At 37.4% G+C, this 16,447-nt stretch overlaps 1 protein-coding gene across 1 annotated transcript in view; it reads right to left on the bottom strand.

Annotated features, from left to right (window-relative positions):
• LOC124123916 overlaps positions 1-16,447 on the bottom strand; it is a 64,223-nt gene extending 47,776 nt beyond the window's left edge. Inside the window, exons 1-5 of the mRNA XM_048387155.1 lie at positions 16,418-16,447; positions 3,273-4,327; positions 3,072-3,130; positions 2,289-2,393; positions 1,330-1,402 (exon numbers count right to left, since the gene is read on the bottom strand). Coding sequence (XP_048243112.1) covers positions 1,330-1,402; positions 2,289-2,393; positions 3,072-3,130; positions 3,273-4,326 — 1,291 coding nt within the window. The 5' untranslated portion in view covers position 4,327; positions 16,418-16,447. The remainder of the gene's footprint in view (positions 1-1,329; positions 1,403-2,288; positions 2,394-3,071; positions 3,131-3,272; positions 4,328-16,417) is intronic.

Raw genomic sequence — 16,447 nt, 5'->3', positions numbered from 1 at the left:
TCAAAAACACAGATTTAGAAGCGACTGAAAATGTACGTTTCAAATGCTGATTGACACTCGAACAAAGTGCGTTTGTAAAATGTCGGACACCTTTGTTATACCCACCTAAACTGAAATTAAATAAGGCAGTTTTGTAAGTTTTTCTTATTCTAGGTAAACACTAAAGGAGACTGATCTTTAAGTTCACATTAACAGGTGGCATGATTGACGACGGGAAACAACTTGAATATGCTAAATATCCAAACAGATTGTCATTTTCAAATTTTGACCTTAACAGATCTTGATATGAATAATTTTTAAACGTTCTGAACACAAGCAGCAAGAATTATTTTGACAACAAAACAACAAAATCCAGTTGTGAAACTTTAAAGAATCGTGCCTGGGCTTGTGCTTGACACCCATAGATGTGCTTTTTCTAAACATTTTTGGTCTTGTTTGCTTCCGGGTGTAATACGAAGATGTTGTCATCACTAACTTTCTTCAAACAAATAAGCATTCTTGTCAAACTGCCCCAATATATATCAGACGTGTCCTCGAATCTTGAGTGTTGAATGTCTGCTGTTGGAACGAAGGCATGATCTCGCTTGCACAGTATGGAGGGAAAATAGTAAAGAATCTTCACTCACATTATTTTAATTCTATTATATCGACACATTTCCCTGATTATAGCATTTCTGGCACTTTTAAATAGCACATGAACAGAGAAAGATACCATAGAATCTACGTGGTACGAAGATGTCATGACTGTAGCTAGTATACATCACTCGATTACAAATTAAAGTGTGTTTTTGAAATAATATTTCTTTTCATGTAATCAGGAAGAATATAAGGATTGTATAAGGACGATATTTACTCCGGAAACACCGGAAGTTGATATACATTAATTTGTTGTGCTTTCGATTACATTGCGCAGATGCAAAAAACGAGGATACATTACTATATACATATATACAATAAATAACAACAGATTCACCAAGCAGTGGCTTCAGTAAATAAAGATACAAGAAAAGGTTCAGTTACGAAACATACTGACAGAGTTAAATAACATTAGTTTCTAAGTGTTCCTTATGTTTTACTATTAAAAAGCAAATTCATTTTGTACATGTTTGGTGAAATGTAAAAAGATTTTCTAATTAGCTGATTTCTCTCATTTTGAAATAGTGGACAGATAAATAGATAGTGAAACTCATCACCTAAATCAAATAGTTTACAAAATTGACATTTTCTTTCAGTAAAAGGTATTTTCCCCATCTTTTAGTTTCAATAGAAAAGCGTTGTGTACATGTAACTGAGATTGGCAAAGGTATTCAGAAATATTTCTGGACATACCAATCAAGGATGTATGTAGACGGCCAATGGTCTCTGAGGCGATCTTACAGGTTTCGTCTTTCTCAGCTAGCGTCTAGAAAGGAAAAAAATGTACTGGCTGGTCATGAGATATAAACCAATTGGGATATTAATATCTATATCAAGGATATGTATATCACTGTAAGAAACAAATAAAAAACATTATTGATGGGAAAAATGGTTGTTTTTCCGTGAATTGGAAAAAGGGAGCTTGGAGATATCAAGTCTGGACAAAACAAACAGAAGGGTCAATCAGTCAGGTTATAGCTGGCAGTTCTTCCCCCGGATTACACATTAAAGTGTTATTCAATGCAAACCAATCCCTGTTTGTTGTGCCAACAAATATCCTGGATTACTGGGAGGATGTCACACAAAGTGTCATCTGAAAATGTGAAACAAACGTGTAGACCAATTAACCGATGTCAGCCTCCTTTGTGCACAAACGATATTGTATTGTGGACATGGTGTAGGAGGTGACAGCATGTGTTTCCAGAATTGCGGGTATCATTGAGTATTCAATGCGCGGAAGTTTCATTTGGAGCAGACACTGTTACATTGTGTCATTACCAGTGATTTTCGGAATCTCTCTGTCTCTCTCTCTCTGTTTCTCTCTATCTCTCTCTCTCTCTCTCTCTCTCTCTCTCTCTCTCTCTGGGGCGGTTGGGTAGCCTAGTGGTTAAAGCGATCGCTCGTCATGCTGAAGACCCGGGTTCGATTCCCGACTTGGGTACAATGTGTGAAGCCATTTTCTGGTGTCCCCCGTCGTGATATTGCTGGATAATTGCTAAAAGCGGCGTAAAACCAAACTCACTCACTCACTCACTAACTCACTCACGATCTCTCTCTCTCTCTCTCTCTCTCTCTCTCTCTCTCTCCAATAGTTGGAATATGATATAACAATATGCCTGTGATTATTGAGTGTGACAAAATGATATACAAACCATGTTCATGCTGTTTGCTTCATCATTCAATTTGTCCATTAGGGCTTGTAGTAATTCAATTCTTTCCTTGTCTGAAGCGATATTTGATTTCAGTTCTGCAAGCTCCTGAAAAGTAAAACATACCTTTTGATAGAAGTTCGAGGCTGTAAAATAATACTTTTAAATCAAGCAGCAAAAAGACTTTCTTACAGTTACATCAGGTTGATGCAAGTATTGTGTGATCAAGAGTTTATGTCCATCACATGATTTGGGCCTACGAAGTAAAGAAAGCTAACTTCACGTTCTGGAAGTAGTGCTCTGATCTGTCCAGTATCCCCAGCCACCATCTCTGATACTGTCCTCCAACACATTGTTTTGATACTATCTGTCAGTTGATCTGATACTGATAATGACGTTAGCTGCTAGATTTCGTACATGAAATCCAGCAGGTCTCTCCAGGCTGGAGGGATGATGTGGACAATGAGAACAGTTGGATTAACATCATGTATCAGTTTGCTCTCTGCATCAACAGACACTCCACCAGAATGGAGAGAAGACACAAACGCCACGCTCTAACAAGTCAGCTCCATCAATATCAGCATATCATCTATCTGACACTCTGTATGGAATCTTTATCTTTTGATGTCAGACACTTTAAAATCTGACAGATTCTGCAGAATGCTATTTTCGTCTTCAAGGTGCTTCTAAAATATTCAGATAAAATGCATACACTATTATGATTGGTATGGTGAAGACTTGACTGTGGGCTTCTTCCTATATGAATCCTTAGCTAATTTTACATACCATTTCGTGTTTCTGTTCCAGGTCCGCCAAATAGTCATCATCAGTCTGTGTTTGCTTATCTGAAATTGAAGAAGCAAATTTTGAAAAAGTAGGAACTGAAAATAATACTGTGTGAAAAGCACATGAAAAACATGAATTCTGTTTTGCAGACTTTTGGCACATATCATTCTCAAAGGACAAGAAATGTCTTTATTTACATACCATCACCTGTGTCAATAATCTCTTCTTTCAAAGCAGTGATGGTACCAAATCCAGACATATCTGATTTCAGTTTGGACAAACCGTTGGTGTTGAAGGCCGCTGTGGGTACATCGTGTGTTTGAGGTGCAGCAGTCTCCAGGCAAGTCCGAGTTATCCCCTCAACAGAACTCTCTAGTTGCAAGAGAAACGATTTGGAAGCATAGACAACACTTTTTCTGATGTAATCTAAAACCCCGGTGCATTTTGCTTGATCCTCTTCACATGAGGTTTGAAGAGCACGGAGAGTTGCTTTGGGTTCCCTGGTCTGACTTTCAAGATCAATCAAGAGTTCCTTCTCCCTTTGGTCAAGCTGTGATCTTAAAGACTGGAACGTATGTCCTATTGTCTCTCTCAATGTGTTCTGTGTACTGTCTGCTAACTTTGTATCTTGTCTGATACTCTGAAGGTGTGTTTGCTGACGAGACAGTAGCGCCGACAGATCTTTCCCGTGTTGTTCAATCCGCTGTTTAACACCTTCAGCAGCCTCATCCAGATCCTCAACCTCGTGATCCGCGTGCTCTCCTCTGCTACATCGACCACAGATAGACATGTTGCAGCTTTTGTCAAACAAATCTAGTGGATAACGGTTGTGAATACTGCAATTTGTTTCATTTTCGAGATTTTGCGGAATAATATCCCCAAACTTGTGCACGGGATGGTTTCCGGTACGTTTGACGCTGCTGTGCATGTTCTGGCAGTATTCACAGAGGAAGTCTTCACACTCCTCACACCAACACACAGCCTGGTTTCCATCATCTTCATTTGTACAGAGAAGCTCTGTTGGACGATGTTTGACTGTCAGGTGGAATATCTCCTTCTGTCTCACTGCATCCTTCTGGAGACTTGTCTCTGTGAGGTTGACCTCCCTCTGGCATGTAGAGCATGATATCACACCGCCAGCTGCAGATGTCACACACGTCTCACACACAGCGTGTAGACAAGGCAGTAAGTAGGGGACTGGACCTTTCAGGGTAAACTGCTGCTGACAGACGGAACACTTGGGGAAGGTGTCCATTCTGAAAGACAGAAAACAATACTGACCAACTTTGCGATACATATCCAAATTTGCATTGGTGTAGACATGCCAGGTTTGTGTTGATCAACTTAAGTTTCCCTGAATATGTGGTACTTTTTTAATTTGGCACTCATTTCCAGACAGGGTAATAACATGCTTTTCTGAGACCATCTTTGCATTACATGAAACATCATTGTAAACATGGTTGGTTTGATTCTGTTGACCCGTTTTAGTGTCAGATATTAAATTATGGCATAGGTTCACTTGTGAATCTGACGCACAATAAGAAACGGGTGCAAAAACTAAATATAAATTCAGAAAATTGTTCCTAAACAGTGTTTACAATATAATAGTAGAGACAGGGGCAAATGTAGTGGGCGGGTCCATACAGACAAATTACTTCTAGATGTCTTATCTACCGCTGGGCGGTGGGTGGCCTAGTAGGTGGAGCAGTCACTAGTCCGGACTGGTTCGATTCCCAGCATGGGTACAATGCGCGAAACCAATTACCGGTGACTTTTGCTGAAAGCTGCGAGAAACCATACTACCCCACTCTCTTATCTACACACTATGCTCGCAGAATCAAAACGGCATGTAGGGCAATGTCGCAAACACCTACTGGTATTTGTGTTAGACAGGTATTACACTGACAAAATGAATAAGGGCCATATCACAATGGGTGGATGTGTATTTTACTTAGTCTTGATATACTCCTCAATAAGTACCTACTCATTTTACAGAATCCACTAATGCATGAAAGGCTACAAAGTGCATAGCACCAGTACATGCACCTCTCACTATACACGTATATTCAGGTACAATATACACCCATATACATATACTCCAGAACAAGCAGCATCAGTATTATCAATACCGCATATACACTACATTCCACCATCTCCAATCTCATTTTAACAAAATAATTCAACACTCTGTCTTTACTAATGTATAAACATCTGTTTACAGCCTGCCTAAAGCAGAAGCGACTGTGCTTGTCGTAAGTTGCGACTGCGGGGTCGGGTGGTCAGGCTCGGTGACTTGGTAGATGCATGTCATCGTATCCCAATTGCGTGGATCGATACTGATGGTGTCAATCACTGGATTGTCTGGTCAAGACTCGATTTTTGACACACCGCCGTCAGATAGCTAGAATATAGCTGAGTTCGGCGTTAAACAACAAACAAACAAAGCCTAAAGCAGCGTTCAAGGCCACTCATTGCATACACACAGCTACCCTACCCTCCTATGAGAGATCCTCACTGTACATGTACATTCAGCAACAACATAGAATCAATAGGGTGTACACATGATAAGCATCGCCATTCGATAATTCACAATAACAGAAAATAACTCCCTCTTATCTTACACAGTGTGTGTATTCTACAGTTATTAGCCGTCTAAATACAGTCAATATCGCTGTAGTGTAAGCAAGGACATATCTGTCTATACCCTACTGTTATACAAGGTGACGCGGCCGAGTGTTTTCTATTATACACCATAACAGCAAAAGTGGGTCATGACTTGTTTGAATGAAGCTCGGCCTCGTTGTAAAACGAAAGTAGGAATGGGTAGCAATCAGCAAACACTGATATTCAGGATATTCACTGTAAAAATAGAGGTATATGTAACACCTACAGTAGCCTGACAGTGTCTTGACATATACATGCAAGTTTTGACACTGGATATGGAACAGGGTTTGAGCCAAAATGTTGTGAAGAGAACACTCGGTACATATGAAAAGTCCAAGGTGGAGGTCAGCTACCATCAATAACGCGTATGTCTCCTGTTGGAATCGATAGCGGCCTGACATATCCTGCCGATTGAAGAGACGAGTATGCGAATATCATCCTTGGGAATGGTAGCCCACTCAGCCTGCAACGCAAAAGCCAACTGCTGCAACGTCTCGGGTTGTGGTTAACGTCGTCCTTGTAAAATGAAGTAGGGAAATAGTGTAGTCACGTTATAGTAAACTACAGGCTCCACAGTCTATGAAACACTATGAAACACAGGTTGTACCTGTTAGGAATCATCAAAGCATATGCACATGTACATGCAAGTTTTGGCTTATCTCTGAAGTGGCGTACTAGGCGAGAGACGAGACACAACACACCTAAATATACATAGATTTTCTACACAACCAAAATTGCTACCTTGTTTTCTTTATAATAATAATATATTGCCCAGCTACGAACTTATATTTGGCTTTCAAAGAGATGTCATGAATACACATCACATATATTAACGTATTTACAGGGAGTTACATTTACTGAATATTTATGTTTATATTTTGTCTCATTCGACTGATATAATTAATACATTTCTTCTTTCTTGGTTTGATGACTGGCTGAAGTAGATTCCTTTTCATCTATATTTTAGCTGTATCTTTCATAAAGTTCGGGGTAATGCTATTAATATCCTCCATGTTATTATTAATGATCTATCATATAATCGGTTCAGGGTCGTTCTTCAAGAGGCTGTTTCAGATATCTTCTGTCTCATACATCTTCCCGAGATAAAGGAGTTAACTGACTATAAGAGTTCAGATTCCGAACTAGGCTGAATTTATGGAGTTACATTGTGGCTGGACTAACGAGTCTATGCAAAGTCAAATCAAAATCGTGTAACAAAATCGACATCCGATTTATAAAGAACATGGTGGCTGCTATGCAAATTTCAGTCAATTGCACGATTTTCAGAACCATTTTGTTGAAGCAAAATGCAGGTGATATGAGAGATGGAATCTGATTGGTCAATAGCGGGGACATAGAAGCGAAATAACTTATAAAACCGACTGGTGGCGCTACGAAGGAGACACAAAATTATTGCCTAGGGTTGAAACTTACGTTATAGTCAGCTAAATCTCTTTCCTCGGGAAGATGGTTTCATATGATATTGATACCTTTTTGTTTGATCTTTAATTTCTACAGATTTTAAAGATTTCACATATTTTCATATTGTCGTGCACTATACCATATTATTTGCTTAAGTAAATAATGTTTGAAGGAGAAATAATGTGGGATTTTTTAGAAACCAATCTGGTCTGAGACTCCCTGTTTTATGTACAACAATATATTGTTTAAAAACTTTGAAATAAAATAATTTCTTCTATGAAAGCACATGTCATGAAAAGCATAATTGACTATACATGCTACTATACATTACATGATATTTGTGCTTAGTGTATGAAATAAAAACATCAATAAGTAGTGTTTGATAATTCTTAACTATCTTGACCATTGTATTTCTTGAAAGCTTTTTTTGTAAATCAAGTGGCGTAATCATTAATAAATTTGATAAATCATTCAAGACCAGAAGTAAAAAAAAATAAAGAAACAATTTTCTCGTCAAATGAGCAAGAAAATGCACATCTTATTCATTGTGCTCTGGCACTCGTGACAGGGCAAGCAAGCACAATCCACTCAAGCGTTGCACATTATATATGCAGTTGATTTATAATAATATAAGTTCTATCATTTAATATACTATCACATTGTTACAGCGGTATATGTACATCAATCCATAAATACATCTCTATCTCGAAATGCATTACATCAGGTTTCTTACAATGAATTTCGGTGATCCATTTGTATAATGTTCACCCCTGTTTTGCCTTTTCCATCCAGTGGACTCTTGTCTTTATACAAGACTGCTCCGCGGAAGACAGACCTCCATATACTCAGTGAAGACAAGTAGCCTCTAAAAACAACACTACTCAATGGAAGACAGACAACCTCGATATACAACACTTTTCTCCACGGAAGAGTGACAATCTCGATATACATAACTTTTCTCCATGGAAGAGGGGCAAGCTCGATATACAACACTGTACTCACGTGAAGACAATCAGTCCATATATACAACACTCTACTCCATGGAAGACAGCCAACTTCGATATACAACACTGTACTCAAGTGAAGACAAGCAGCGCTATGTACAACACTTTACTCCACGTAAGACAGACGACCTCGATATGTAACACTGTACTCAAGTGAAGACAGTCGGTCCCTATATTCAACACTTTACTCCACGGAAGAGAGACAATCTCGATATACAACACTGTGCTCATTTGAAGACAAGCAGGCCCTATAAACAACACTGTACTCCACAGAATACAGCCTGCCTCGACATACAACATTGTACTCCACGGAGTGAGTAAATGAGTGAGTTGGGTATAGCGCCGCTTTAAACAGTATTCCAGTTATATCGCGGGGTGTCAGCTTAATGTGTGAGGAAAGCCCAAAGTGATGCAGGTCTTTGACGTTTACCACTTCGGTGAATATCTGCATATCGCATATCTGCACAGCGAATCGCGGAAACTGGGCCACCCGTGCCCCCTTTACTCCGCGGAAGACAGGCAACCTCGATATACAACACATTACTCCACGGAAGACAGGCAACCTCGATATACAACAAATTCCTCCACGGAAGACAGCCAACCTCGGTATACATCACTGTACTCAAGTAAAGACAAACAGCCCCTATACAGAACTCCACTTCTATATGCAGAACTGCATTCCACTGAATACAGGTATCCCCTATATACAACAATTTTATCCCCAGAAGACAGACAACGACATTATACAACACTCCACTCAACTTAAGCCAGGCAGCTCCGATATACATCACTGTTCATTAAGGTAGACAGAAAAATCTGATAGTGAAGTATAACATTAGACGTTTTGACCCCCTACGAATTGAAGGACGATAGAGGTACATGTACATGTAAGATGGAAAATTTTCAAAGTTTACGTTTTTGCATAGTTGAGTGCGTGATACCGTCACGGTTTGTCAAACATTCATTTACTCGACGAGGCATTCTGTGTACGAGTCCCCCAATTGCCAGGTTCAGCCAGGCAAACCAAATAGGTCGGATGTCTATAGCTATGGCGTTGATAGTTGTGACACGTGTTCGGCGACGATAACCCCAGTTTCGACGTTGTGTGCACTGTTGAAGTCTGTTGGCAATATGACAATTTGTAAAGGCCGACACATCATGTTTCAACAGAGCATGGATATGACCCGTAACTCGAACTCCAGTAGCCTGAAAATTTTAGCTAGGTTTCGTAGAGCCTGGTTTCGTATCAATCTATCCCGTCCTCCTTTTGACTCCAGGTGGAACGGAGACGATCGTCAACATTGTGGATTTGTTGGTATCTTTTCCATAGCCTGCTAATCAATGATGGTGACACGTTGAACGTATTTGCCACTGCGCGCTAACTTCTACCAGTTTTCAGGATGCCAGTAGCTGTAGACGTTCCGCGTGTGGACGAGGCCGCATCGCAATAGCTACATGTAGTTCATAGTTGAAAATATACCCGCGGCATACCTCTGTGTGATGCAACAACGTCAACTTTCTGCAGACCTGTAATGTTTGTGACAATTTCAGATATATCTGTCAAAAGTGAGTGAGTGTTTATGGCTTTACGCTGCTTTTAGCAATATTCCAACAATATCGCCCACCACCCCTATCTGTCAATATTTACACTTTAGTAAAAGCATGTAAATTGAGAAAACCGAATTTTTATCGGTTTTTAAAAAGCTGAGGTGAGAACTTCAACTTTTGTCATGATCTAATGATAAAAGATAGATATATAGATAAATCTGTGCGAGTAAAAAATAAAACAATATATAATCCTATTGTATCTGAGATGATCAATTATTTCACCTACCAACTTCAAACATTTTTCTAAATTGTCTATGGAGATTGGCCCATTGCCACAACAGATAAATCTCAGGTCTTGACAAGCCATTTCTACCCCACTCTCTAACATCTCTGGGGTATCTGACAAACGGGGTATGAACGTAGTGTCCTGAAAATTAACTAAACGTTTCTGGATTGCAGACAAGCAAACACTTAAAACAAACGTATACATCCAGTACATAATAGGTACATAAAATGTAACACAAAAAGACACTGAATAACAATCATGAGTTTTTCTTATGTTGAAGTTTGTGAAATTCTGACATACCCAAATTCAAATACCCAAATTGTTTAATGTGTTGCCCAGTGAACAAGTCTACCTATTTGGTAACACATCCCAGGAATAAAATGTTCAACTTGGTAAAACGTTTTATACATATTCAGATAAATCACTGCTGTCTATTAAATATTGTTTTGTAGTACATTACGATTATGATTATCCTGTATTACTGCATGGAAAACTACTTGCTAAACTGAGGTTGACGTGAATAGGGTGGCAACGATTCTGAGGCCCATATTTATATTTAAAAACCGGCATAACTGTAGAAATGCTTTCTTGTACATAATCATAATATGGGTTACTTCCACTTAAACAAACTCTAGAGAGGACAACTGTTTTAAATTCTGTATTTAATGCTAACCCAGTCGACAGGCGCATAGTCGAAGGACACACACAAATGAAACTCGCTATAACTGTTCAACGACTACACTTTGCGTATATTTTAAGTTAAGTATGGTATGCATAAATGCTCAGCTTGAAAACAATCAAGACTATCAGTAGTTTATTTACCTCGAAAAGAAAAAAAGTATCTGCCAAATTTCTCGGCACACAACGACCAGAAACGGCCATTGTTGACTTTTGGCACTTCACGTTGAGCGCCATGCATTCCGATATTTTCTTTATAATCTTATCATTTTTCACATTTTGTCATAATTGTTTGTAAGCTGACGAAAAAACACACTCAAGTTCCTTAATTTCTAAAAAAAGCAAATTTCGGTGTAATTAATTATAAACAAAAACAATCGGAATCGTTACATAATCGATTGGATGGAACATTTGCGATCATAGCAACGGTGGTAAACAAACAACTCCACATACATTGTGATCCCCTTATACTATTACAATCATTTTGTGACATCTAACTTAGTTTTCTAGATTTATTGACTCCGATGTATAAATCTTTGTAAAAAATATCTCGTTTTCATAGATTTTGCAAATGATTTCGTTTGTTAAACTTTCGGACTTTCACGCCGACAAACGTCAGTGACACTTTTGGGCGTGGCCCAACTTGCGATTTGTTTAGTTGAACAAAGTGAAGAAACACTGCAAATATGGAAAACTATATTGAGATATGCCATAATATTAACAACATAATATTGTGAGTGGTCTGTTGTTGCAAGAATGACAACTTAGAATATTAAGGATGTTTCTAAAACATCACATTGACTGGTAGAACAAAATCTGTTGACCACACTTCACAATTCATGGTTCATGTTCCTTAAGGGACATGCATGAGTATCACTGTCACACACCTGAGCATACTGCAACAAACCTAAAAAGTTCTGCTTGACTAATTACACATTATGTCATTGGTGAGACACCAGAAAAAAAAAATAAGGTAGGATATGTTCCATCTACTTTTTTCCAACAGAACAGAAATGCAAGAATTGTCAATGTATATGTATTTGCTCTATTCCTTTTTCAAACGATAACATCCTCTTATAATATATGGCTAACTCACCAGCTGAAGTGTCACCCTGGTTCTTGTGATTAAACAAACAAAGGCGGTTCTTGTGATTAAACAAGGACATATCACTGTTACAAGTAATTAATGTATCAAATTCATATTACAACATTTTTTAGAATTGTTTTGTTGGGAAACAAACCACTAAATACACAAGAGTAGTGTCAACATGAGTTTTGTATGTATATGTTAATGATGTTATCGACATATTTATAATTCATGGAATACTAAAATGTAATATGACATCAAAATAATTACTTATTCACATTATTGATGTACAGGTGAGAGATAACAATTCAAAGTTACATCAGTAACACTGTGCTGATGCATTGACAAATATTTAGTATCCATACACATATCCATTGTGGAAAAAATAACTACTAATTATGACAATATAATTAACAATTTTAAAAGCTGTGAACATGTGTAAAAAATTAAACCTTAACAAATCTTTCATCATAACGCAACCATTGCGATCTATATATTTAGGGAATAAATTTAAAAATTCTTTGTGAAATTGTTCTAAAATCATGCTAGAATCTACACTGCTTTAAAAGGAATAATCCTTTAACTATCCCAAACTTAATGTGAAACTAACACTGACGTAGTATTTTATTTTATGCATCTTATCCTATTCCGCAATGCATGAATGTTATTTTGAAACACAGTTTGTCACGCCCATTTACACGCACCTGTTGTGGGGGATGATCATTGCCGATCGACGATATCTACAGACGTATTGCGTGGGAAATACGTATTATTGTGGAAAGAAAATCATCAGCTTGTACAGCGCAAATACATGAATCATGTCCCTTCATATTCAACGTAACATCGAATCGTATTCCTAATCTATCAACAAAAGTTCAAATAAAAGATACCAAGAAACTTGCTCGTGGCATGTTAATTCATCGTCCACCGTTACCGGTCACGGGAGCATGTAAGATCAAACGGAATAAAAAATAGCCCAATTATATACTAGTAATGGAAATCACATTGTTATTTCATATTAGTGGTGATAACTGATACTTTGTAGTGATTTGGGTTTATTCTGTATGTGACAGGGGAAATATTTCAAAATTTACGTTTATTGTTTTGTAACGAAAAATTATCAGCAGACTACTCCTTTCAGTGACATCACATCTGGTGACCTTTGCACTTACTGAAATAATTGCTGTCAGAATTCACGATCTTTATTTTCGTCATATTAAACGGAAAATGACAAATGATACATTCTTCGATTGAGAAGATCGTCAACTTTCACAAAGGCATATATATGAAGGCAATGTTAACTTTGTTGATATTAAAATAGCAATAAGTTATGCCGAGGTCGGACGAAGCGCGCCATGTTTGATTTCCGAACGTCTACTAGCATCATTACACAGGATTTGTTTTTTCGTATATCGTAAATATTCAATCAAAACACTTGAAATTAGTTTGGTGAATATTTATGAGTCATTAATTTTTCCTGCAAATAACATGACACGTTAGATGAACACGAATGGTCGTATTTCTGCAACTGACATGATGACCCCGAAAATTGAGGTGTTTTCTGTTTAACGTTTGGATAATACATTTACTGAAATGGTTCATTATTTAACATCGCGCTGTTATTTACTGATAGAAAACATCAAATCTACGATTTTGGAGATTTGATTATTAAAATCAATTTGCACAAATTTCACTATTTAAAAAGGTTCCCTACATGAAACACAAACCACCTTCAACAAAGTAATTCAGGCAAGTTCAAGAAAATATTCAAATTTTGCATTCGTTTTGGTCCTCACCTTGGTATGATTGAAAACATGAGGACATTTTTACATAGTAATGTGAAAATGTCTATAAGTAATGAATGTAAACAAATATTTCTTCAATTGGCCCTTGTTTATTGAAGCACCGACTGTTTGAAATCGTCCACCCTCTTTAGAGCGCCTTATGCTGAAACAATTCAGCTGGCTAATGTTTAAGTAACTTAAGGAGAGGATGATATATCTTACGAAAAAATCTGTATTCTATAATGCACCAACATATCGCAAACAATGCAAAGTGCGTATGCATATGTGTAAACATAGAAAATATCTTCATAATTCTTCGGTCACCTTAACAAAACGACGAGAGTGCAAGGGAAAGGCATTCAGGTGGAACACTGCGACAAAGCAGTTGCATTCCTGGTCGCTACTCCCGTTTTCCTCTGATCTGAATTGAAAGCTGATATTAGGTAACTCCCACATTACAGGATTACAACCCCGTATCCAGGCTACCATTGATAACAAAACTACTGCGTAGAATGAGTCATACAGATATTCATTCGCACAGGCGTTCAGAACCAACTATGCAAATACTCGCGAACATGTAACTCAAGATTTCATAGTTCTAACGGCATTTGGGTGTATTTGATATTTGATCAAAATTTTATCCAAAAAATATCACTTTAATCAATAAAGATTTCAGAAGTCTAGAATATTGATGCCATTTGACTATTTTGCAATGAACTGAATAATCTGTATATTACTGACATTTCATCTGACATTACATCAAGACCAGTGGTTGTGTGAAGATCACTTTTCACCCCGGATTCCCAGCTTATCTCGGAAGCTTTACCACTGTTGTGTATTGGTGAATATTATTATCACTTAACTTTAAGCTTTCACCACTGTCCTCATATTTGTAGTTGATACTGTCACTGAATATTGTACTTCCACTCTATTGCACACTGCCATTGTAATTACTGTACAGTAATTTTTATTGATCTGTAAACCTAGTTTATTCTGCAAAAGAATTTTTGAAAGAATGTCATGTGCTGGTTGTTTGTTGGTTTCACAATAAATTCTTTTACGTACAGATGTTTGGGGTAACATTTTGTTTCAATTTGGAATCGACACGTAACAGTGTCATGAAAGCAGAAAGACTATTGTGGCATTTATGAAGCAATCATTTCAGTTGCTACATAAACGATGGAAATGTTGACCATTGTAAAGTCAGCTGTGTTGACATGTCATGTGTAAACACGGTTCATTGTCTAACCTGTGTCAGAATACAAGAACTTTTGTATGTGTGTAGCAGAATGTAAATAGTGTGTATTTTAACTTAGGTATTTTAGACATAGGTAAATAATTGAGTTAAGCATGAGTTAATTAGTTGAGTTAATAGCTCCTATAATACTGTTATAAGGTGCTTTCAGTATTTATATAGTTTATAGTAGCTGTACCTGTTAGAATACATTATCATTAGCAATAATTTGAAGCTTTCAGCTATAAATGTAATTATATAGTGTACAGGATTTTAGTACACAAAATCTTGTATGAGTTAGTTGATGATTATGTACAGAGTTCTATGAAAGTGTTAGTAAATATGTTCTGATGTAGTGCATATATATATATATATATATATGTGTGTGTGTGTTAGGTTTATATTACTGTGTGTGCGTGCGTGTGTGTCTTTCTGCGTGTGCGTGTGCGTGCGTGTGTGTGAGAGAGAAAGCATGTCTGTGTGCATATTAAAAACATTTTACTTAATTGTGCCTTTTCATTAATAGACTTATAGGTCATAGTGTTGGTATTGAAGAGATGAGCCTGCATCCCTGAGACGAGGTTGGTATTTATGTGCTAATAGTTGTATGTATATATTGTTATATTTTGATGTGTATGACATCATATAAATGGGATTTGTAGGTGTAATAAATAATCAACTGATTGTTGTTCTGATAATATATGCTGAAATTCATGTTCATGGTAAACATTAAATGTAATATGTTTGTTTAATCATAGATTCTTGTAATTGTATATTACCAATTCAACCTTATTATATTATATTTTAGGGAATTATCATCCATAGCCATATTGTGGTGGGATCTCCATTTCCCCGATCTGAATAGACGGAATAAATCCCATGAACCCCCAACAAGTATTCGTCGTCTTTACATAGACGTGATACTGCTGTAACATGTGTCGTCACTCAGGTATCTGTACGATTTTGGCCTGTGGTCCATCTTTCCGGAATAGTTAACGAAAGATATATGTTTCTGACTTCTCAAGAAAGTTTCTTTCACAACTCTACATAACACAAGCACATTGAACATTACTGTAATCAGCTGCAAATCTTTCTATAACATGCAATAAGTACAGACACACCACAAACAATGTAACCTGCAGGAAGTAACGGTTCTTGCAAATATAACATTGAACTATAGATTTTGCAGGAACAGCTTTATGTATGCCAACAACTAACAGGCTACATGGTGGTACAACTAAAAGAGAATATATGCTAATAATCTAATTTTATACTGCCTATTCTATAGGTATTTGTCGTCTAAATATTTTCAAGATAGGTTTTGTGTTAGCGAGTTACACACCCTTCCTCTGTTAAACAAGGCGACACGGCCGAGGGTTTTCTATTATACACTTTAACAGTAAAAGTGGGTCATTACTTATGAACATGAAGCCCGGCCACGCTGTAAACCGAAAGTAGGAATGTGTGTCAGTCAACTAACACTAACATTCAGGATACACGCAGTACGAATCAAGGTATAGGCACCACCTTCAGCAGCCTGATAGTATCTTGACTTACTCATGCAAGTTTTCACCCTGAATATCTAACATTTATCTGTGTGTAGGGGGACAAAGTGAGAGACGAGACACAACACACCTACCTGGACAGGTAACTTCCTTCTCTTGTGACA

This window comes from Haliotis rufescens, unplaced genomic scaffold (genome assembly GCF_023055435.1).
Source record: "Haliotis rufescens isolate VD_foot unplaced genomic scaffold, xgHalRufe1.0.p SCAF_67, whole genome shotgun sequence".
NCBI classification, from domain to species: Eukaryota; Metazoa; Mollusca; class Gastropoda; order Lepetellida; family Haliotidae; genus Haliotis; species Haliotis rufescens.
The sequence above is the reverse complement of the archived record's forward strand: the minus strand, read 5'-3'. Positions and strand labels throughout refer to the sequence as shown.